We start from the raw sequence: 22,823 nt of genomic DNA on the forward strand, positions 1-22,823 counted from the left end.
AAGTCTGTTCTTGAAGAATGGGCTTACTTCTTGCCTTTGTTGCCATATTCAGTACCGCTTAAAATATTTTCAGCATTAGCGAAATTATATCCTCATTTGTTCAACAGCCAGATTTTACACTATTTTTATAGGTAAATTTGCTGAAAAGAAAAGAAGTATTTGAGTAGTCTATTAAAACATATTTTTAAATGGTAGAATTAGTCCTTGAGAGTGGTTCTACCTGAAGTCAGGTGTTTCAAATTCCATATGCTCTAAATTTACAATTTTCTTTTCCTCTAGCTGCCCTACCATCTTATCTGCTTTAGGATTGTTTGGAGCACTTTTCTCTGTACACCCTAATCTTGTGACAAGTCTATTATAAGCTCATTTTATTGTTAGCATTGGTCTTTGACTCTGGTGGAAAAGGCAGTGCCTAAGTTACCTCATATAAACAGAGGGGGTTACCAACTCTCGGCTCCCTCCGTGCGTGGTGCGGAAGGACTGTGTTGCAAAAAGGGCAGACTAGAGTCCAAGGGAAAGCTGTTGGGTAGACTAAGCCCAACAGCAGCATCAGCTAAATTGTACTGCTTAGACTGCCGAGCTCCGTTTCCCCCCCTCTAAACCGTAAGCTATAAATTCAAGGACTTCTAAGATGCTGTCTACATTTAAGTCAATAATTCTGTGATTTCTCCAATTCAGTGGGGGCATTTAAATTCAATTCTGTAGCCAGCATTTCCTAATGTAGGATGTTATCATCAGGAACACAGTTTCATTTCTTTAAAAGGATATAGTTGATAGGCTGGACGCAGCAATGTTAGCTTGGATGATGGGCCAGAGAATCTTTTCACTTATGACAGTCTGGCTCGGCCACGGCCCTGACCTTTGCACACTCCAGGCTAGGCAGTCTTTGCCAGGCTGTGAGCTGTACCAAGACAGAGCAGCAACAAATAGAAATTCCACTGCTCAGTTGCCAAAAATCTAGGATGATGGATGATGTGTGGTGTAATAGGAACGTGAGATTTGGAGCCAGACCTTGATTTGACTCCCAACCCACCTCTCACTGGCGGTGTTAATAGAGAGATAGGTGACTCAGCCCCTGGTGGTAGTGGGTAAGATTCGGCACACTCACCACTTCCACCTGGGTTTGTTTTCTGGTCAGGGAACCATACCACCAGTCTGTCAGTTCTCATACTGTGGCGGCTGCGTGTTGCTGGGATGCTGAAAGCTATGCCACCCGTATTTCAAATACCAGCAGAATTGGCCGTGAAAACCCTGTGAATAGCTGCAGAGCATTGTCTGATAGAGCACCGGAAGGTGAGAGGATAGCGCAAAAGACTCAGAGGGTTCCACTCTGCTGTACCCAGGGTCGCTAGGAGTCGGAATCAACTCAACGGCACAACCAACAAAGGCAGATCAGGACTGAAGGAGAACCAGGGTGGGTGAACTCTGGACAGAATTCTATAAACAAGGACAGAAATCGTTTTGCTCTCTGCCTCATTTTAAACTGCCTTCTGGACAGAGATGCTCCTGGATCCAGAGGTGTGATCTCCAGCCAGGCAGGAGTGAAAGCTTGAGTGCGGATCGTGCCCTTCAAAAGTAGTCAAGAGAGGGTAAGATGACCTCACAGCAGGTAAGTTAGAGCCATGAGCACAATGAGTACATGAACGTTGGAATCATAGACCTTAAGATTTGGAAAAAGACTGTAATCAAGGCCTAGTCCTCACTGTCCTACTGTATCCTGACCAGTGGTAGTGAACTCTCTGCTTCAGTGTCTCCAATCGTGGGTAACTCACCATCTCCCGAACAAGCCATTTAGTATTCTGCCTTCCTAATTCAGTCCTTCCTAATTAAGTACTATCCTTAATTTTCCTATATTTTTCTTGTGTAATGGGTTGAGCAGAAAGTAAAAAGGAGAATGGAAGAAAAAACAATAGCTGTTCTTGCTAAATCTTGGCCTAAAGATTTGACAGTATCACAATTTCATTGATTTCATTTGCAGGAATAATTTAACCTCAGAATCCATGAATTGCAATGGATAGGCAATTCTTGTGAGCATTTATTTTGGACTTAGTTTGAATTTTCTCACTTTAGAGAGAACTATTTTATGTTTCTCAAAATTTCACATTATTGTGACCAAGTTTTAGAAAAATGCCAGAACAAGTGGTTTCTTTTTTTATATCTATTTCAAATATATGGTTTGATGTTTTCCCCAAGCTCTTGCTTGAAGTGTGAAATTGTTCCCACTGCTCTGGTAATGCTCCTTGAATTTCTCATTAAAAACAAAATACAGAAGCTTACTGTATAGAAAAAAATCAACGTTGATAAAAACAGCTGATCTTAGATGGAACCAGACCTACAATGTCTATATCACATTTGTAGCCTTCCAAATGGTTAATGGGAATCATTTTCTTCTTTCCTCAAACTAGAGTGTTCTTTTGCATCATTCTCTGTTTCATTAAAAGACAGGGATTATATTTGAGGACAATCAGAACTATTAAAATACAGTGACTATATCTCAGAAGAATAATTCGTGTTTTCTGTAACCCCATTACCATTATATTTTAAAGTCTAATACACAATCAGCAGGAACTTGATTTCACTACTCAGCACTTCAGTCTTTGCACTCAGAAAGAACAAGCATTACTAATTTCTTCATGTATGCAGTCACAGAATAGGGTTATAATGAGGTTGAAGGGTCTAACTCTTAAGGAATCATCCATTTAGGAAATTAAAGATATTTCAAGAGGACTATTTATATATACTAGCCTAAACTGTGAAGATTATAATAAAGTCATACAGAAAAGAGAGCCTACTAGACTAAATTTTTCTAATAAAAGTTACCAATTTTAACACATGAGAACAGAGCAGTGCAGAGTTTGAGAGGGAAGATTCCAGAATTAGTCCCGAATGTGGATTCTGGCTTCACCATTATTACCTATGTGACCCTGAGCAAATGATTTGTATTTAAACCTAAGCCTATAATTATATGCTTAATGATAAGGCTAACGAGTGTTTCACCGCATTAAATTCGAGTGAGGAATAAATGAGAGAATACACAAAAACTATCTCCTATAGCGCCTAGCACACAGTAGTGCTTAATAAATAATAGAGACTGTTACACTATTGCTTAATTTTGAATTCTAGAAATATTTATCATGTCTGTTATATTCCAGATCCTGTGTGAGGTCCTGGGAATATAAAAGTTTGAAGTCGCTTGCTTTATTGTGTTCTCAAAATCTGGTGAAAAGGAGAGGAACAGACACAAATGGCAGTAAAATGTGAAAAGTGCAGGGATGGAGGGACATGGGAACACAGCCTGGGGGGTTAAGGCAGACATCACAGCTAAGACAACATTAAGCTCTTAGATGGCTTTATAGTTAAAAGTCTTTCCGTTGATGTAGACTTCTAGAAATGCTTCTGATCCTTTATCAGCTATGCTGGATTCTCCAGGGATAAGATTTCTGGGAGTAAATTATGTGCTTCTAAAATCTGCCATAATTTCTTCAGACTGTTAAGGATGCTGTCCAGGCACTATTCTAGTGGTTATCATTAAAGCAGAGCATTCAACGCATTTCCAGAAGCATCAGGAAGGTCTATGAGGTTGTTCGGGACCCTTAGTTGATGGAGGAAACATGTCATCTCCTCTGATGGAATGGTTTAAAGTGTGGCCACTGGAATCATGCTCCTGAGGTTGAAGTCTGACTCTTTTGCCAGCACAGGTTTGCTGTGTGCAAAATACTGTTTCTCTAAGCCTCAGTTACTTCCCCTATCGAATGAGGAGCATAATATTGCTTATTTTATGAATTTTGGTGAGGATTAAAGGAAATAATATATGTAAGGCACTTGACAGATGTTAAGTGATAAATGGACGTTAGCTGTTGCACTTGGTTGAAGAGCTAAAAACTACTTTCATTTCAGAAAAGTCATCATTTTGTATTTGGTTTGTCAGGACTGTGACCTATTAATCAGAATAAAAAGGGAGTATATCTTTTGGAAAAAAAGGAAAAATCTAGAGATGCTGGAAAGAAGACCTCTGTTTGTAATTCAGTTCTTTTCTATTTCCCTGGATGGTGAAGGGTGAAGGATTCTCTAAGTGTCAAATTAGATAAGGGCTGGTTTCCATTTACATTGTTGTGATGGCTCCATTTTCCGTGTGCTTGTTCATAATGTTCTCATTTAATGTGTAAATATGCTTTAGTCCTGACATAGTGTGCTCCTGGTTTTATGACCAAATCTGTTGCCATGCTCCCATAGTTTTATTTTCTATATTTGAGTAAGAATTCACTGGTCCATCCTTTTTCTCAGATTCTTCTCATGAAAAGATTCATGTGAGAATCAGCTAAATAACAACGTTTTCCCAAATACTAAAGACAATCAAAAAGAGAAAAGCAGGGTCTTGGAAAGGAAGACTGTCGCTCACAGAAATATGAAGAATAGACTGTGGACACAGGAAGTGGTGGGAGTGTCATTCATACTAAAATAAGCATGCTGATTAATTAAAATCGCACTCACCATGCCTTGCCTGTGGGCGCTTCATTGTTAGTGTCACCAGCAGCAAAGCTGTGTTGTGATTCTCTGATTTCTACAGTTTTTAGTCTGAAATGCTTTATTGTAACTGAAAAAGCAGCTCCAGAATCGTCAACTGCTCCCTGCCACATGACAATAAAAAAATAACCCATTCGATAGGTTCTAACAATTATCCGTATGTATAGCGTTTCAGCAGTAAGCCAAGCTTTTTTCTTTTTCAATTCCTAACCCCAAATACTTATTGCATTCAAATTTGATGGTATTTATGTGAGGTGTTCTGCTTAAGCAAGCTTTTTTAAGCCTTTTCAAAACTGTGAAATATAACACTCATACAGAAAAGTCCATAAAGCATAATTGAAGAGCTTAATGAATGATTACAAGAGAACATCCGGCATGAGAAATCAAAGATGCCCCTCTCTGAGAAGTCCTCCACCTCACTGTGCGTCTCTTTCAGATGCCGCTCCTTTCCTTTCCCGCTGGAGGTAGCCATTGCCTAGATTTTATAGTGACATCTTCTCTATAGTTTTCCCAAATATGTGTGTGTCCCTAAAAATGTAGTTTAAATTTGTGCTTGTTTGACATTCATATAAGTGGAATCACACAAAATGTACTATTTTTTATTAACTTTTTTTATTGAGGTTATGATAGTTTAAGACCTTGTGAAATTTCAGTTGTACATTATTATTTATCAGTCCTATTATAGGTGCACCACTTCACCCTTTGTGCCCACCCCCCTTTCCCCTGGTAATCACTAATCTATTCTCTTTGTCCATGTGTTTGTTTATCTCCCACATATGAGTGGAGTCATACAGAGTTTGTCTTTATCTGGCTCGTTTCACTTAACATAATACCCTCAAGGTCCATCCATGTTGTTGTGAATGGGACGATTTTATTCTTTTTTATGGTTGAGTAGTATTCCATTGTGTGTGTACATATATATATATACACCATTTCATCTTTATCCAGTCATGAGTCAATGGGCATTTATGTTGCTTCCACGTCTTGGCTATTGTGAATAATGCTGTAATGAACATAGGGGTGCATGGGTCTCTTTGAATTTCTGTTTTCAAGTTCTTTGGATAGATACCCAGTACTGGGATGGCTGGGTCATATGGTATTTCTATTTTTAATTTTTTGAGAAATCTCCATACTGTTTTCCATAGTGGCTGCACCAGTTTGCATTCCCACCAGCAGTGTATGAGGGTTCCTTTTGCTCCACGACCTCTCCAACATTTTTATTTTTTGTCTTGGTTATTTTTGTCATTCTAACGGGTGTAATGTGGTATCTTAGTGTAGTTTTGATTTGCATTTCCCTGATGATCAGTGGTGATGAGAATCTTTTCATGTGCCTATTGGCCATCCATATATCTTCTTTGGAGACATGTCTGTTCATATCCCCTGCCCATTTTTTGATCAGGTTGTTTGATTTTTTGTTGTTGAGCTGTATGACTTCTTTATATATTATGGAGATTAACCCTTTGTTGGATATATGATTTACAAATATATTTTTCAGTTGATGCATTGTGTTTTTCTTTCAATCTTGTTTCCCCTTGCCTCGTAGAACCTCTTTAGTCTGATGAAGTACCATTTGTTTATTCTATCCATTGTTTCCCTTGTCTGAGAAGACATGATGTCCGAAAAGATCCTTTTAAGACTGACATCAAAGAGTGTACTGCCTGTATTTTCTTCTAGAAGTCTCATGGTTTAAGATGTTACCTTTAAGTCTTTGATCCATTTTGAGTTTATTTTTGTGAATGGCATAAAGGAATGGTCTATTTTCATTCTTTTACACGTGGCTGTCCAGTTTTCCCAACACCATTTGTTGAAGAGACTTTCTTTTTTTTAGGAAGATTAGCCCTGAGCTAACATCTGCTGCCAATCCTCCTCTTTTTGCTGAGGAAGACTGGCCCTGAGCTAACATCCATGCCCATCTTCCTCTACTTTATATGTGGGATGCCTGCCACAGCATGGCTTGCCAAGCAGTGCCATGTCCGCACCCGGGATCCGAACTGACGAACCCTGGGACACCTAAGCGGAACGTGCACACTTAACCGCTGCACCACTGGGCCAGCCCCTGAAGAGACTTTCTTTTCTCCATTGTATGTTCTCAGCTCCTTTGTTGAAGATTAGCTTTCCGTAGATGTGCGGTTTTATTTCTGGACTTTCAATTCGGTTCCATTGATCTGTGTGTCTGTTTTTGTACCAGTACCATGCTGGTTTGATTACTATAGCTTTGTAGTATATTTTGAAGTCAGGGATTGTGATGCCTCCAGCTTTGTTCTTTTTTCTCAGGATTGCTTTAGCAATTCGGGGTCTTTTCTTGCCCCACATGAATTTTATGATTCTTTGTTCTATTTCTGTGAAGAATGTCATTGGGATCCTGATTGGGATTGCATTGAATCTATAGATTGCTTTAAGTAGTATGGACATTTTAACTATGTTTATTCTTCCAATCCATATGTATGGAATGTCTTTCCATCTCTTTAAGTTGTCATTGATTTCTTTCAGGAATGTCTTGTAGTTTTCATTGTATAGGTCTTTCATGTGCTTGGTTAAATTCATTCCAATATATTTTATTCTTTCTGTTGCAATTGTGAGTGGGATTGTGTTCTTGAGTTCTCTTTCTGTTAGTTCATTATTAGAGTATAGAAATACTACTGATTTATGTAAGTTGATTTTGTACCCTGAAACTTTGCTTTAATTGTTGATTACTTCTAGATTTTTTTTGAAATTTTTAGGGTTTTCTATATATAAGATCATGTCATCTGCAAACAGTGAGAGTTTCACTTCTTCATTGCCTATTTGGATTCCTTTTATTTCTTTCTCCTGCCTAATTGCTCTGGCCAAAATCTCCAGTACTATGTAGAATAAGAGTGGTGAGAGTGGGCATGCTTGTCTTATTTCTGTTCTCAGAGGGATAGCTTTCAGTTTTTCCCCATTGAATATGATGTTGGCTGTGGGTTTGTCATATGTGGCTTTTATTATGTTGAGGTACTTTCCTTCTATACCCATTTTATTGAGAGTTTTTATCATAAATGGATGTTGGATCTTGTCGAATGCTTTCTCTGCGTCTATTGAGATGATCAGGTGGTTTTTGTTCCTCATGTTGGTAATGTGGTGTATCACCTTGATTGACTTGCGAATGTTGAACCGTCCCTGTGTCCCTGGTAAAAATCCCACTTGATCATGGTGTATGATCTTTTCAATGTATTGCTGTATTCGGTTTGCCAATATTTTGTTGAGGATTTTTGCATCTATGTTTATCAGTGATATTGGCCTCTAGTTTTCCTTCTTCATGTTGTCCTTGTCTGGTTTTGGGATCAGGGTGATGTTAGCCTTGTAGAATGTGTTAGGAAGTGCTCCATCTTCCTCAATTTTCTGGAATAGTTTGAGAAGGATAGGTATTAAATCTTCTTTGAATGTTTGGTAGAATGCTCCAGAGAAGACATCTGGTCCTGGACTTTTATTTTTGGGGAAGCTTTTGATTACTGTTTCAATCTCTTTACTTGTGATTGGTCTATTCAGATTCTCTATTTCTTCTTGATTCAGTTTTGGGAGGTTGTAAGAGTCAAAATGTACTATTTTTGTCTAATTTCATTTATTCAATATTGTCTGTGGAAGATTTGGAATAGTGCCAGAATTTGTTTTGTTTTGTTGCTAAAAAATATTCCAATCTATGAATATATTATGATTATTTATCCATTCTACTGTCTTTGGACATTCAGATTGTTTCTAGCTTGAGACAATTAAGGACCATGATGATATAGACATTCTTTTACATATAATGTGTCCTAGTCCATATGGGCAGGAGTACTATCCTAGGGTTGAAATTGAAATTATAGGATGTTAAGATAGGCAGTTCTACAATTTTACTAGCTAATTTCAAATTGTTTTCCAAAACCGTTGTTCCCCTTTACAGTCCTACCAACAGTGTATGCAACTCACACAATTCCCATTTTGGCCAGTCTTATGGGTGTCTAGTGGTATTTTAGTGTAGTTTTAATTTGCCTTTTCCTGATTAACAACGACACTGAACACCTATTATATGTTTAGCAAAAACTTGAATTTCCTTATTTGTAAAATTCAAATATTTTGCCTATTATTCTACTTAGTTTTCTTTCTTTTTCTTAACAATATTTTTTATAAAATCTGGATACTAGTACTTTGAGATGGTTTTTTCCCAGCTTTATTGAGGTATAATTGACAAAATTGTAAAATGTTTAAAAGTGTACAGTGTGGTGATTTGATATACATATACATTGGGATAGAACTTACCCCCATCGAATTATTTAAGATATCCATCACCTCATATATTTACCTTTCTATTATTTTTTGTCAGACATTTGAGTTCTACTTTCTTAGCTAATTTCAATTATACAATACAGTGTTACCAACTATAGTCACCATGTTATACATTAGATCCTCAGACTTAATTCAACTTATAACTGAAAGTTTGTACCCTTTTACTAACCTCTTCCTGAATTTCCCACCACCCTCAGCCCCCAGGAAGCACTGTTCTATTCTCTGTTTATATGAGTTTGACAATTTTTTTTAGATTCCACATATAAGTGGTACCATGAAGAATGTGTCTTTCTTTGTCTGACTTATTTCACTTAGAATATAATGCCCTCCAGATTTATCCATGTTGGTGCAAATAACAGGATTTCCTTCTTTTTCAAGGATGAATAACATTCCTTTGTATTTATACCACATTTTTTTATCCATTCATCCATTGATGGAACTTGGGTTGTTCCATACCTTGGCTATTACGAATAATGCTGTAATGAACAAGGAGGTGCAGATTTTATTCCCTTCAAGACACTGATTTCATTTCCTTTGGATATATATTCAGAAGTGGGATTGCTGGATCAGATGGCAGTTTTATTTTTAATTTTTTTGAAGAACCTCCATATTGTTTTCCATAGTGGCTGTACCAATTTACTGTCCCACCAACAGCGTACAAGAGTTCTCTTTTCTCCACATCTTTGCACTTTTGTCTTTTTGACAATAGACATCCTAACAGATATGAGGTGATATCTCATTGTGGTTTTGATTTGCATTTCCCTGAGGATTAGTGATATCAAGCATCTTTTCGTGTGTTAACTGTTGGCCATTTGAATTTCCTCTTTGGAAAAATGTCTATTTAAGTCCTTTGCCCCCCCCCCCCCGCCCCATTTTTTTGGTGAGGAAGATTGACCTAATTTCTGTTGTCTATCTTCCTCTTTTGCTTGAGGAAGATTGTTGGTGAGCTAACATCTGTGACAATCTTCCTCTACTTTGTATTGTCACAACATGGCTTGATGAGTGGTATGTATGTCTGCACCCAAGAATCAAACCCATGAACCCCAGGCTGCTGAATCAGAGTGCATGAACTTAACCAACTATGCCACCGGGCTGGCCCCCTCTGCCCATTTTTTAATTGAGCCATTTGGATTTTTGAGTTGTATAAGTTCCTTGTATATTTTGGATATTAACCCCTTATGAGATATGTTGTTTGCAAATTTTCTCCCATTCAGTAGGTAGGCTTTTCATTTTATTGATCATTTCCTTTGCTGTGAAGAAGCTTTTTAGTTTGATGTAGTCCCACTTGTTTTTTTGTTTTTGTTTTTGTTTTGTTTGCTTTTGTTGCCTTTGCTTTTGGTGTCAAATCCAAAAAATCATTGCTAATGTCAAGGAGCTTACCCCCTACATTTCCTTCTAGGAGTTTTATAGTTCCAGGTTTTATATTCAAATCTTTAATCTGTTTTAAATTAATTTTTGTGTATGGTGTAAGATAGTGGTCCAGTTTCATTCTTTTGCACTTGGCTGCCCAGTTTTCCTAACTGGATACCAGTACTTTGGTATATATTTTGCCAACATTTGTTTTCAATTCTGTGACTTATATTTTTAGTCTATTAATTATGTCTTTTGGTCGACAAGAGTTCTCATTTTAATGTGGTCAAACTTACCAATTTATTTCTTAAATATGCTTTCTTGTGTCTCATTTAAGAAGGAAATCTTTTCCTAACCTCAAGGTTATGAAGATAGTCTCCTAAAGTATCTTCTAAAAGCTTTATAATTTTGTCTTTTACATCTAGTCTATAATATACCTGGAGCTGTTGCTCTTTGTATAGTCTGAGGTGGGAGTACAATTTCTTTTCCGAGGGAGAGGACACCATTTTTTCATACATGTGACTATATTGAAAGACTATGCCTCACTCATTGCTCTGTAGAATAACTTCTGTCAATAATAGTACTAACAACAACAATAATAGTAATAATAGTCATGGCTAATATGGTGCTCATTTTATATACTCAAATATATACTCATTTAATAAAAACGTGGTTCTCTGTAGACTCTCTCTTTAGTTCTATTGGTGTATTTGTCTATTTATCTATTTCTGCACCAATTTTGTCTTAATTGCTATAACTTTGTACACGATTAAGACTTTTTAAGTAATTACAGTGTAAAACTATATTGCGGGTATTACAGGATAGTAAAACATACACATCTCTTAGTCAAGTTTCATAGTTATTAGTGGTCAAATTGATGATCAGAATCTATGTAAGATGTTTAAATGTAGTTAAATCAAGTTTAACTGGATTTAGTTAAAGTTTAACTTTAAATCAAGTTAAATCAAGTCGTTTTTAAAACATGTTGATTGATTCTTGATGATCTAAATCTAGTTTTAGAAGATAATTTATAATGAAGCAAATGGGGAAGCAATGGGTCTTAAACAGGGGAACCCATCAGAATAAGTTGTGGAAGTTTTCAAATTCATGTGTGGTCGCTTAGTCCCAAGGAAGTCTGGGATATAGGGTGGATGTGTATTTTGATAAAAACTATGTGACTTCAATCATCATTGATGGTGATAATTACTCCAAAGAGTCAAAAATTTGACTTCAAGTGTCAAATCCACCACTCACGAGCTTTATGGTCTTGAATATATTACTTAAACTATGCTTCCTCAACTGTAAAGTGGGGACACCTACCTAAAAGGATTTTTAAAGGCTAGTAGGCATCAATAAATCTTATTTCTCTTCCTCTTTTAATCTTCATTTCCTGATCTGTAAAGTGGAGCTAATAATTGTTGAATACAAAGAGTTGTTGAAAGTATCTAAATAAAGCAAACTGTATAGAAGTGATTTGTGAACTGGAAAACATGATTTAAATATGAAGTATTTTCATCTAAAAAGCTATCAGGTCAAGGAAGGGCTCAGGAACAAGTGTAGTGATTTACTTAGTACAAGGTCCGATGCAAACTTTAAGGGATTTAGTATCAGGCTTTAAGCGACACTGAAAATAGCTTTTTGTGCTCCTTCTGAGGCACCATCTTCTTGTGCATGTGGTCCTTTGTCAGGTAATATAAAATAGCAGGGGGAGGAGTGGGCAATGGTGTTCCCTTAGCCCCGATACCACGTCAACCATATTGCTGGGTCTCCCTAGTGCCACTCACTTATAGGCTATGCCCACTTGAGCTCCCCTTACTTTACTTGGTTATTGTTCGGCAGCCAAAGTAACTTGGACAGCAAATTGGAATGTAATAATCTTATCAAACAAAAGTTAGGAGCAAGTCAAGACAGCCAGAAATAATAACCTGCTGCATACCCACAGACATCCCCAAGAGAGCCTCTTCATCCTGACTAATAGAACGGCTTCTGTTTCCAAAGCTGATTGCTTGAATAGCAAAGAGTTTCTGCTTAAAATAAATGAGAGTGCACTTGGGTGTCACATGTGTCTATCACCTTCAAATTTCTCACTTATACCATAGATAAATCCACAATAAAACCACACCTTCCTCAGTAAGCTTAAATACCTTTAACAAACTTCTGAGTCTCCAGGACTGTCAAAGGTGCTACCCATGTGCCAACAGCTGCATTCGAAGAAGAAACATCCCATAAACAATGAGATTTGGAACCAAGAAGTTAAAGAGAAGCCTGGTTCTTAGCTATGTTAATTATTTTTCCAGCACTGTGAACATCAACTGACATTTTGTTTACACTTATCTTTGATTATCTCCTTTCTCAGATAAAATACGTCTTGTTCTTATTAAATGTTTAAAAGTAACTTTTGTTTTGAATGCATAAATTATGTATAACATAGGCAAAGGGAAAAAAAAGCAAAGGAATTCTAATAATTTTGTTGTATGCTATCTGACCCGGCCAGATGGAGTTTCTCTGTAATTCTTCCTGTCAAGTAGCAGCCTGCCTTAATGCCTGTAACGCTAGCTCTCACTTTCAAAGCTTGCTTCAGGTGTCTTCAAGAAGCTCCCTTCAGTCTTGTCTGAGTCAGGTATCTCACAGAAACCTGAATATACAATAAGGGTTACAGTCACCATCTGCTGTATGTTAAAATAATACATTTCTGAATATGTCTCCCATTGAACTTAACGTCTGTCAAGGGTAAGGACAGTCTTGTTTTCCTGCCAGCATTTTCCACAGAACTTCGCACCATTTGAGTTACTCATTAAATGTTAGTTGAATGGAACTGAATGGATACTACCTTTTGCTGAGACCCATTCTTCTCTTACACAGATAAACTGATACTGAGATGATCGTATTCTGCTAAACAAAGCGTGGATATGAATTCTTAACTATGGAGTCTGCTGTTTCTCTCTTACCCACTCTCCAGCCGAGAACACTGTGTTTTAACAAAGCTGGCTGGGAAAGGAATATTATGTCCAAACTATAGGAAGCATAAAAAGTAAATAAAAGAATTTATTTAGAAGTGTTAATATGACTTGGAAACCAGGAGCTATTGAAGTATTTTCCAAGTGCAAAGTGTGTGATTCCCTCAAAAGTAACATATTTGAATGCTTAGCTGTATACTATTATATGGTTTCTACTTTATCAGCTTACTTTACTTTTACTCCATTCTTATTTGAGTGACTTTTTTTTTTTTAAAGATTTTATTTTTCTCCTTTTTCTCCCCAAAGCCCCCCGGTACATAGTTGTATATTTCGTTGTGGGTCCTTCTAGCTGTGGCATGTGGGACGCTGCCTCAGCGTGGTCTGATGAGCAGTGCCATGTCCGCGCCCAGGATTCAAACCAACGAAACACTGGGCCGCCTGCAGCAGAGCGCGCGAACTTAACCACTCGGCCACGGGGCCAGCCCATTGAGTGACTTTTTTGAAGACTCTCTAGTAATGCTGAGGTATTTAGAGTACTATCATGGCTATTTAATTATAAATTATAATTATTTTCAAGATATGACTTTTAAAGTTTCAAGATGTGACATTATTTAATTATATTCAGGTACAATTTTCCCCTAAAAAATACTTAAATGGTAAAATATTTCCTTGAAAAATGCACTTTTTTTCAAAATTATCTTGGGTTCTTATTTAGCATTAAACATAGGCTAATCATAGTATCTTGAGATTGGAAAAAAAAAAAGACTAGCTGCATTGCTGTGCTCAAGCTGCAAGCCATGTACGTATTTTTTAAAACTCCTGCTTGGCTGCTGGTGGGAACTGTAATAATCCAGTGTTTAAGTGGACATGCTTTGGAGTCACCCAGATACGGGATTAAATTCAACTTTTGCAAATTACTGTGATTTGGAAGATACTGTGTAATCTCTGTGAGCTGCACTTTTCTCATCTGTGAAATAAGACTGTCTAATTTATGACGTTCTGAGGTACTCAGTGCTCAGTCGGTAACTTAGTATAGCCTCTGTGAATAATTTTTATTACCAGTCACGTCACTTGATTCAAAGGATTTCTTGGTCTTTAGCCCCTTTCCTTCGTTCAGAAGGAGGTTGTTTTATTGCTGTTGTTATTGTTGCTTGCTGTCATTTTGCATTAGTACTTTCTAATCGAATGTCTTCCAATTTCAAAATTTTTATTGGAAAGACAGGTCACTGTCTTCCTTTGAATACTTACTAATTGCTAATTTCCTCTAGTTCCTTGAACCTCCCCACAATCTCAGGGTCTCTCTGATCCTATGCTTAGTGTAGTCTGTATCGCATCTGAAGTCCATCTTGCATGTGGTCTGTTAGTTTGGCCAATTTGCTTTCCTCTCCCCAGCTGTATTTCTAAACGTCTTGTTCTCATCCCAACTGCAAAATGTCTTTTATAGGACCTTTAAAAATATTGTCCACTTTGAAAATTTGGTGCATCCCCCCGGTCGGCTCCTCCATACCCCCTACTCCCCCAGTCTGCCTCAGTCTTATATTCTGTTCCAGCCAAACTCATCTGCCTTTGGCCACATGCTTCAGCTTCTACATCTTTCCCCAGTCTGTCCTTATGTGTGGCACAGGCTTCTCTCTGACTTTACTGTACCATGTCTCTCCTTCTTTTTCAGGGTGCTTCCTCTTAGAGGATGTATTATAGATAGAACATTTTATCTACAAATAGCCCCTGACCAGATCTCCCCTTTCTATTAGCGCATTCCTAGACTTACTTAAATGGAATCATGTAATTCTGGAGCTGATATCTATCTTAGGTTTTATTTAGTCTAATTTCCTCATTTTGCAAATGAGGGTGCTGAGGCCCAGAGAGACTGGTACATAACAAGCACTGCCTGTCTTTTCTGTCCAATTAAAATCACTCTGTGAAAGTAAAGATTAGATTTTATGCACATTCCGAGTGTCTATAAAATCTAAGTATGCTTTGGTGCTGAGAAAATAATTTAACATTATAAAAGATTTTGATAGAATTTTAGCACCTTATTATCAAAACACTGTGTCTGTAACAGGTGATGCTTGTAGTCAGTGCTTAATGGCAATGGCAGAGGGTGAACGGGAACTCTCGCCTCTGCCGTGGTTCTCTGGTTGTCCCCTGCCATCCATTAGGCCTTTGGATAAACTCAACGCCTATAAAGGGCAGGGTGTTGTGTGTAGCAAAGAGTTCATGGGCTTTGGGGCTGGACAGATCTGGATCAGAATTTACTACTTACTAGCTCATGGCCTTGGCTAAGTCTCAGAACCTCTCTGGGCCTTAATGGGAACAATAATACAAACCTGAAGCGAGAACTGGAGATAGATGATGATAAGCACCCAACACATAAATACTCTGTGTTTGGCCGCTATTATTATTAAAGTCAATTCCTTATTGTCTAGAGGGAATGCGTGTGTAAGATAGATGCAACAGTCTCCAAAGTAGTCTTCCAAAAGACAATAAGCAATAAAACAAAAGGAATGAACTAGAGAAAATGTTTGAAAGGGATGCTCATTCATTTCATTAATTTTTTAAAAGCTGTAAAATACTAAGGCTCAAGAAGAAAAAGAAATAAAAGCGTGGGGGCCAGAAAAACTAGTAAAATTTAGTTAAAAAAAAAAACAAGAAAAACAAGTCACACGTTTTTTTTTTAAGCACGGTCTTTTGCTTTATTGCCTTTACTCCCTTTTCAACCAGCAGTGTGGGTTACATGAAGCACAGGCAAAATGAGTAAACCGTATGGTGTCATCTACTTGCTCACTGGTGAAGACGTATAGAAGAAACAGCCATGGATTTTGCAATCACATTGATCTAGGTGTGAATCCTATCACCTCTTATGGACATCAATCTACTCATTTATAATATCATGAAATAATGTAGAAATAAAAGCATCTGACAAAACACCATGAGTCAAACACATATTTTAATGCAATATTCCCAGCACACAATTTTAATCAACAAATCTTTCTCTTCTATCTTCCTTAGTAGAATAAAATGCAAATGAAAAGCCTGACATCAGTATAAGTCTGAAGATTTGTGGGTGACATTGTCTCTAGGGGATGTTTAGTGTGTATCCAGTGAATACATATGGGCACTAATGCAGCAGCTCTCAGTGGAAGACGTTGAAATATTGCACAGAATTTTCTCATTTAAGGCAAACAGTAATCATCTGAATAATTTTGTTCTGACCAAGTTGAGGAATGTTTAGAAAATGAGGGACGTAATCGGATAGACTGGAACTGGCACAAGTGTTAGAGTCAGACATCAATTAAATGCCTTCTTTGCCCTTTATGGACTCAAGTGAGTTTGGAATGCCCTTTAATCTGTCTGAGCCTCAGTTTCCTTATTTGTGAAATGAGGGTAAAAGAGGCTACTTTGCAGATATTTTTATAAAGACCAAATGAGATAACATATATCAAATTTCTGGCACATAGTAGGTGCTCAGATATCATTTCTCTTCTGGTTTTCTGTACCTTTAGAAATCACTGTGGAGGTGGGCCCGGTGGTGTGGTAATTAAGTTCCCATGCTCTGCTTCAGGGCGCCCAGGTTCGCTGGTTTGGATCCTGGGCGTGGACCTACACACCCATCAAGCCATACTGTGGAGGCATCCCGCATAGAAGAACTGGAAGGACTTACAACTAAGATACACAACTATGTACTGGGACTTTGGGGAAAAAAAGAAAGAGAAAGATTGGCAATAGATGTTAGCTCAGGGCTGATCTTCCTCACAAAACAAAAAAGAAATCACTGTGAAAATGAAACTAAAGTTTGATAGTCATTCAAATGCTTCTAATGTCAGTTATCCTCCTAGGAATTTACTTTTTAAAAAAATTATTTTATTGAGGTCATATTGGTTTACAACGTTGTGCAATTTCAGGTGTGCATTATTATATTTCAGTTTCCATACAGACTGCATTGTGTTTGTCACCAACAGTCCAGTTTGTATCCATCACCATACATATGTGCTCATTTATCCCTTTCACCCATCCCCAGCCCCCTTGCCCTGTGGTAACCACCGATCTGTTCTCTGTATTTATTTGTTTGTTTATCTCCCACATATGAGTGAAATCTCCCTGTCTGACTTATTTTACTTAGCATAATTCCCTCAAGGTCCATCCATGCTGTTGCAAATGGCACTATTTTGTCTTTTTTGTGTGTTTGAGTAGTATTCCACCATATACATACGCCACATCTTTTTTATCCCTTCCTTTGTTGGTGGGCACTTGGGTTCCTTCCAAGTATTGGCTATTGTGAATAATGCTGTGATGAACATAGGGGTGCATGTATCTTTTTGAATTGTTGATTTCATGTTCTTAGGATAAATACTCAGTAGTGGAATAGCTGGGTCATATGGTATTTCTATTTTTAACTTTTTGAGAAATCTCCACACTGTTTTCCATAGTCGTTGCACCCGTTTGCACTCTCGCCAGCAGTGTATGAAGCTTCCCCTTTCTCCACATCTTCTCCAGCACTTTTTATTTCTTGCTAGGAACTTATATTTTAAAATTAAATTTAGAAAGGCAACTCATAGAATGAAAGAAAATATTTACAAACATATATCTGATGAGGGACTGAAATCCAGAATATATAAAGAACTCTTTCAATTCAAAAAGAAAAAGAAATAACCCAATTTAAAAAATGGACAAAAGACTTAAATAGACAGTTCTTCAAAGAAAATATGTAAATCCCCATTAAGCACATGAAATCGTACTCAACAAGGTTAGTCATTAGGGAGGTGCAAATCAAAATCGTGGATGTCACTTTGCAAACTCTAGGATGAGCATAATCAACATGACAGACAAGAGTGGAGAATCTGGAAACTTCATACATTGCTGGTAGGAATGTGCAATGTGCAGCTGCTTTGGAAAACAGTTTGGCAGTTCCTCAAACGCTAAACATAGAGAGAACAGATAATCCAGCAATTTCACTCTTCGCTATATATCCAAGAGAAATCGAAACATATGTCCACACAAAAATTTTGTGCACAAATGTCCAAGCAGCATTATCCATAATAACCAAAAAAGTGGAGACAACCCAAATATCCATCAACATATGAATGGATAAGAAAAATATGCTATATCCATCTATTGGAATACTGCTTGCAGTAAAAAAAATATATAGTATTGATACATGTTACAACATGGGTGAACCTTGAAAACATTATACTAAGTGAGAGTCAACTCACAAAAGGTCACATATTCTATGATTCCATTTAATGATGTGCCCAGAATTGGCAAATTCCTAGAGACAGAAAATGGACTAGTGGTTGCCAGGGAGGAGGAGGATAAAGGAATGAGAGGTCCTAGCGGGTATGGAGTTTTTTTCTTCTTCTTTTTTAAAAAAGATTTTAATTTTTAGACCAGTTTTGGTTCACAGCAAAACTGAGTGAAAGATGTAGAGATTATCTGTATACCCCTTGCCCCACAAATGCACAGCCTTCCCCACTATCAAAATCCCACACCAGAGTGGTACATTTGTTACAGTCAGTCTACGCTGACACATCATTATCACCCAAAGTCCATAGTCTGCCTTAGAGTTCACTCTTGGTGTTGCACTACCTATGGATTTGGAGAAATGTATAATGACATGAATCCATCAGTATAGTATCATGCAGAGTAATTTCACTGCTGTAAAAATCCTCTGTGCTCTGCCTATCCATCCGTTTCCCCTTCCTAGTCCCTGGCAACCACTAATCTTTGCTGTCTCCAAAGTTTTGCCTTTTCTAGAATGTCGTTTAGCAGGAATTATACAGTAGGTAACTTTCTCAGATGCTTCGTTCACTTAGTAATATCCATTTGTTTCCTCCATGTCTTTTCAGGGCTTGATAGGTGATTTCTTTTTAGTGATAAATGATATTCCATTGTCTGGATGTATCACCGTTTATTTATCCATTCCCTTCCCAAAGGACATTTTGGCTGCTTCCAAGTTTTGGCAATTATGAATAAAGCTGCTAAACATTCATATGCAGATTTTAGTGTGGACATAAGTTTTCAATTCTTTTGGGTAAATACAAAGGATTGTGATGGCTGGATCACATGATAAGAGTATATTTAGTTATGTAAGAAACAACCGAAATGTCTTCCAAAGTGGCTGTGCACTTTTGCATTCCCAGAGCAATGAACGAGAGAGTTTCTGTTGTTCTACATCATCAGCATTTTTGTGGTGTTAGTCTTTTGGATTTTGGCCACTCTAATAGAGTATAGTGCTTGGTATCTCTTTGTTGTTTTAATTTGCAATTTCCTAGATATATGATGTTAGACATCTTTTTTTTTTTTTTTTTAGGAAGATTAACCCTGAGCTAACATCTACCGCCAATCCTCCTCTTTTTGGTGAGGTAGACTGGCCCTGAGCTAACATCTGTGCCCATCTTCCCTTACTTTATATGTGGGATGCCTGCCACAGCATGGTTTGACAAGCGGTGCATAGATTCACATCTGGGATCTGAACCAGAGAATCCCGGGCCACCAAAGTGGAACGTGCTCACTTAACTGCTGCGCCACTGGGCTGGCCCTGATGTTAGGCAACTTTTCAACTGTTATGCTTATTTGCCATCTTGTACAGTTTTTTGGTGACTATTCAGGTCTTTGGCCCATTTTTAATCAGGTTGTTCATTTTCTTATTGTTGAGTTTTAAAGGTTCTTTGTATATTATGGATAACAGTCCTTCATCAGATATGTCTTTTGCAAATGTTTTCTCCCAGTCTTTGGCTTGTGTTGTCATTTTCTTGGCAGTATCTTTCACAGAGAAGAAGTTTTTAATTTTTAATGAAGTTCAGCTTCTCCATTATTTCTTTCAAGGATTGTGCTTTTTGTATTGTATCTCAAAGGTCATCACCAAATAAAAGGTCTTGTGGATTTTTCTCCTATGTTATCTTCTAGGATTTTTTTAGTTTTGTGTTTTACACTTAGGTATTTAATCCATTTTGAGTTAATTTTTATGAATGATGTCAGATCTGTATCTAGATACACTTTTTGCATGTGGAAGTCCAGTTGTTCCAGCACCATTTTTTGAAATGACTATCTTTTGTTCATTGTATTGTCTTTGGTACTTTGTACTTAGTTGATTGATATCTAACTATATTTATGTGAGTCTGTTTCTTGACTCTCATTCTGTTCCCTTGATTTCTCTGATTTTTCACCGATACTGCACTGTCTTAATTACTGCAGATTTATAGTAAGTCTCAAAGTAGGGTAGTGTCAGTCCTCTCACTTTTGTTCTTCTGCTTTAATATTGTGCTAGCTATTATGGGTCGTTTGTGTCTCCATATAAACTTTAGGTAATCAGTTTGTCGATATTCACACAATAACTTGCTGGAATTCTGATTGGGATTATGTTGAATCTGTAGACAAAGGTGGAAAAAACTGACATCTTGACAGTATCGAGTCCTCCTACTGAGGAACATGGAATATTTCTCTGTTTATTTAGCTCTTTTTTGATTTCTTTGATCAAAGTTTTGTAGTTTTCCTCATATAGATATTGTACATATTTTCTTAGATTTATACTTAAGTATTTCATTTTAGGGGGGTGCTCATGTAAATGGCATAGTGTTTTTAACTTCAAATTCCATTTGTTTGTTGCTGGTATATAGGAAAGCAGTTGACTTTTGTATGCTTACCATGTATCCTGCAAACTTACTATAATTGCTTATTGGATTCACTAGTTTTTTTGTTGGTTCTTCTATATTTCTACATAGATGATAATATCGTCTACAAACAAAAAACAGTTTTGTTTCTTCCTTCCCAACCAGTATACTTTATATTTCCTTTTCTTGTCTTAGTGCACTTGCTAGGATTTCCTTTATGACGTTGAAAAGGAGTGGTGAGAGGGGTCATCCTTGTCTTGTTCCTGACCTAATGGGAAAACTTCAAGTTTCTCACCATTAAGTATGATTTTAGCTGTGGGTTTTATGTACATAGTCTTTATTAAATTGAGGCAATACCCTCTATTCCTAGTTTGCGGAGAGTTTTCATTATGAATGACCCTTGGATTTTGTCAAATGCCCCTTTTTATGTCTGTTGATATGATATTTTTCTTTTGTCAACTGTTGATGTGATGGATTACATTAATTTTTGAATGTTGAACAAGCCTTGCATACCTGGGATAAATTCCACTTGGTGCTGGTGTATTATTCTTTTTATATATTGTTGGATTCAATTTACTAATATTTTATTGAGGACTTCTGCATATATGTTCATGAGAGCTATTCATCTTTAGTTTTTTTTTTCTTGTAATGACTTTGTCTCATTTTTATATGAAAGTAAGGCTAGTTTCATAGAACGAATTAGGAAATGTTCACTCTGCTTCTATCTTATGAAAGGTATTGTAGAGATTTAGTGTAATTTCTTTCTTAAATGTTTGGTAGAATTGACCAGTGAACCCCTCTGGGCATGGTGCTTTCTGTTTTGGAAGGTTATTAATTGTTTATTCAATTTCTTTAATAGATGTGGACATAGTCATATTGTCTATTTCTTGTTGCGTGAGTTTTGGCAGATTTTGTGTTTCAAGGAATTCGTCCATTTCATTTAGGTTATCAAATTTGTGAGATAGGGCTGTGCATAGTATTCGTTTATTATTCTTTTTAAAGTCTATGGGATCTGTAGTGATTGAACCTCTTTCTTTCTTTCTTTCTTTCTTTTTTTTTTTTTGCTGAGGAAGATTAGCCCTGAGCTAACATCTGTTGCTAATCTTCCTCTTTTTTTTGCTTGAGGAAGATTAGCCCTGAGCAAAATATTTGTGCCAATCTTCCTTTTCTTTATATTTGGGCCGCCAGCACAGCATGGCTGAAGAGTGGTGTGAAAAGTGTTGTAGATCTACACCTGGGATCTGAGCCTGCAAACCCCGGCCATCAAAGTGGAGCACGCCAAACTTAACCACTAGGCCATGGGGCTGGCCCCAACCTTCTTTCACTGTTAACATTAGTAATTTGTGTCCTCTCTCTTTTTTTGCTAGTTAGCCTGTCTAGAGGCTTATTGATTTTATTGATCTCTTCAAAGAATCAGCTTTTGGTTTCATTCATTTTCTTTCTGATTTTCAATTTTATTGATTTCTGTCTAATTTTCATTATTTCTTTTCTCCTACTTACTTGGGATTTCATTTGCTCTTCTTTTCTAGTCTTAGGATGGAAGCTTGGATTACTGGTTTTAGATCTTTCTTCTTTTCTAATATATACATTCAATGCTGTAAATTTCCCTATAAACATTGCTTTTATTGCATCCCACAAATTTTGATAGGTTGTATTTTCATTGTCACTTAGATCAAAATATATTTTAGTTCTCTTGAGATGTCTTCTTTGACTTCTTGTTCCTTGGAACTGTGTTGTTTAATCTCCAAGAATTTTGAAACTTTCTAGCTATCTTTCTGTTATTGACCTATAGTTCAATTCTATTGTGTCTCAGAGCAGACATTGTATGATTTCTGTTGTTTCAAATTTGTTAAGGTGTGTTTTATGGCCCAGAATGTGGACTCTATTGGTGAATGTTTCATGTGAGCTTGAGAAGAATGTGTACTCTATTGTTGTTGGATAAAGTAGTCAACACAAGTCATTGTTTCCAGTTGATTGATGGTGCTGTTGAGTTCATTTATATCCTTACTGATTTTTGCCTACTGAATCTCTTCATTCCAGATAGAGGACTCTTGAAGTATCCAACTTTAATAATGGATTCATTTATTTTTCCTTGTAGTTC

General features: G+C 37.0%; 1 protein-coding gene across 1 annotated transcript in view; it reads left to right on the forward strand.

The window, feature by feature from the left end:
• The first annotated feature begins 1,044 nt into the window (after positions 1–1,044).
• Positions 1,045–22,823, forward strand: part of NPY5R (neuropeptide Y receptor Y5) — a 57,016-nt gene continuing 35,237 nt past the window's right edge. The window contains exon 1 of the mRNA XM_070505004.1: positions 1,045–1,609. Coding sequence (XP_070361105.1) covers positions 1,595–1,609 — 15 coding nt within the window. The 5' untranslated portion in view covers positions 1,045–1,594. The remainder of the gene's footprint in view (positions 1,610–22,823) is intronic.

This window comes from Equus asinus, chromosome 3 (assembly GCF_041296235.1).
Source record: "Equus asinus isolate D_3611 breed Donkey chromosome 3, EquAss-T2T_v2, whole genome shotgun sequence".
Taxonomy (NCBI): domain Eukaryota; kingdom Metazoa; phylum Chordata; class Mammalia; order Perissodactyla; family Equidae; genus Equus; species Equus asinus.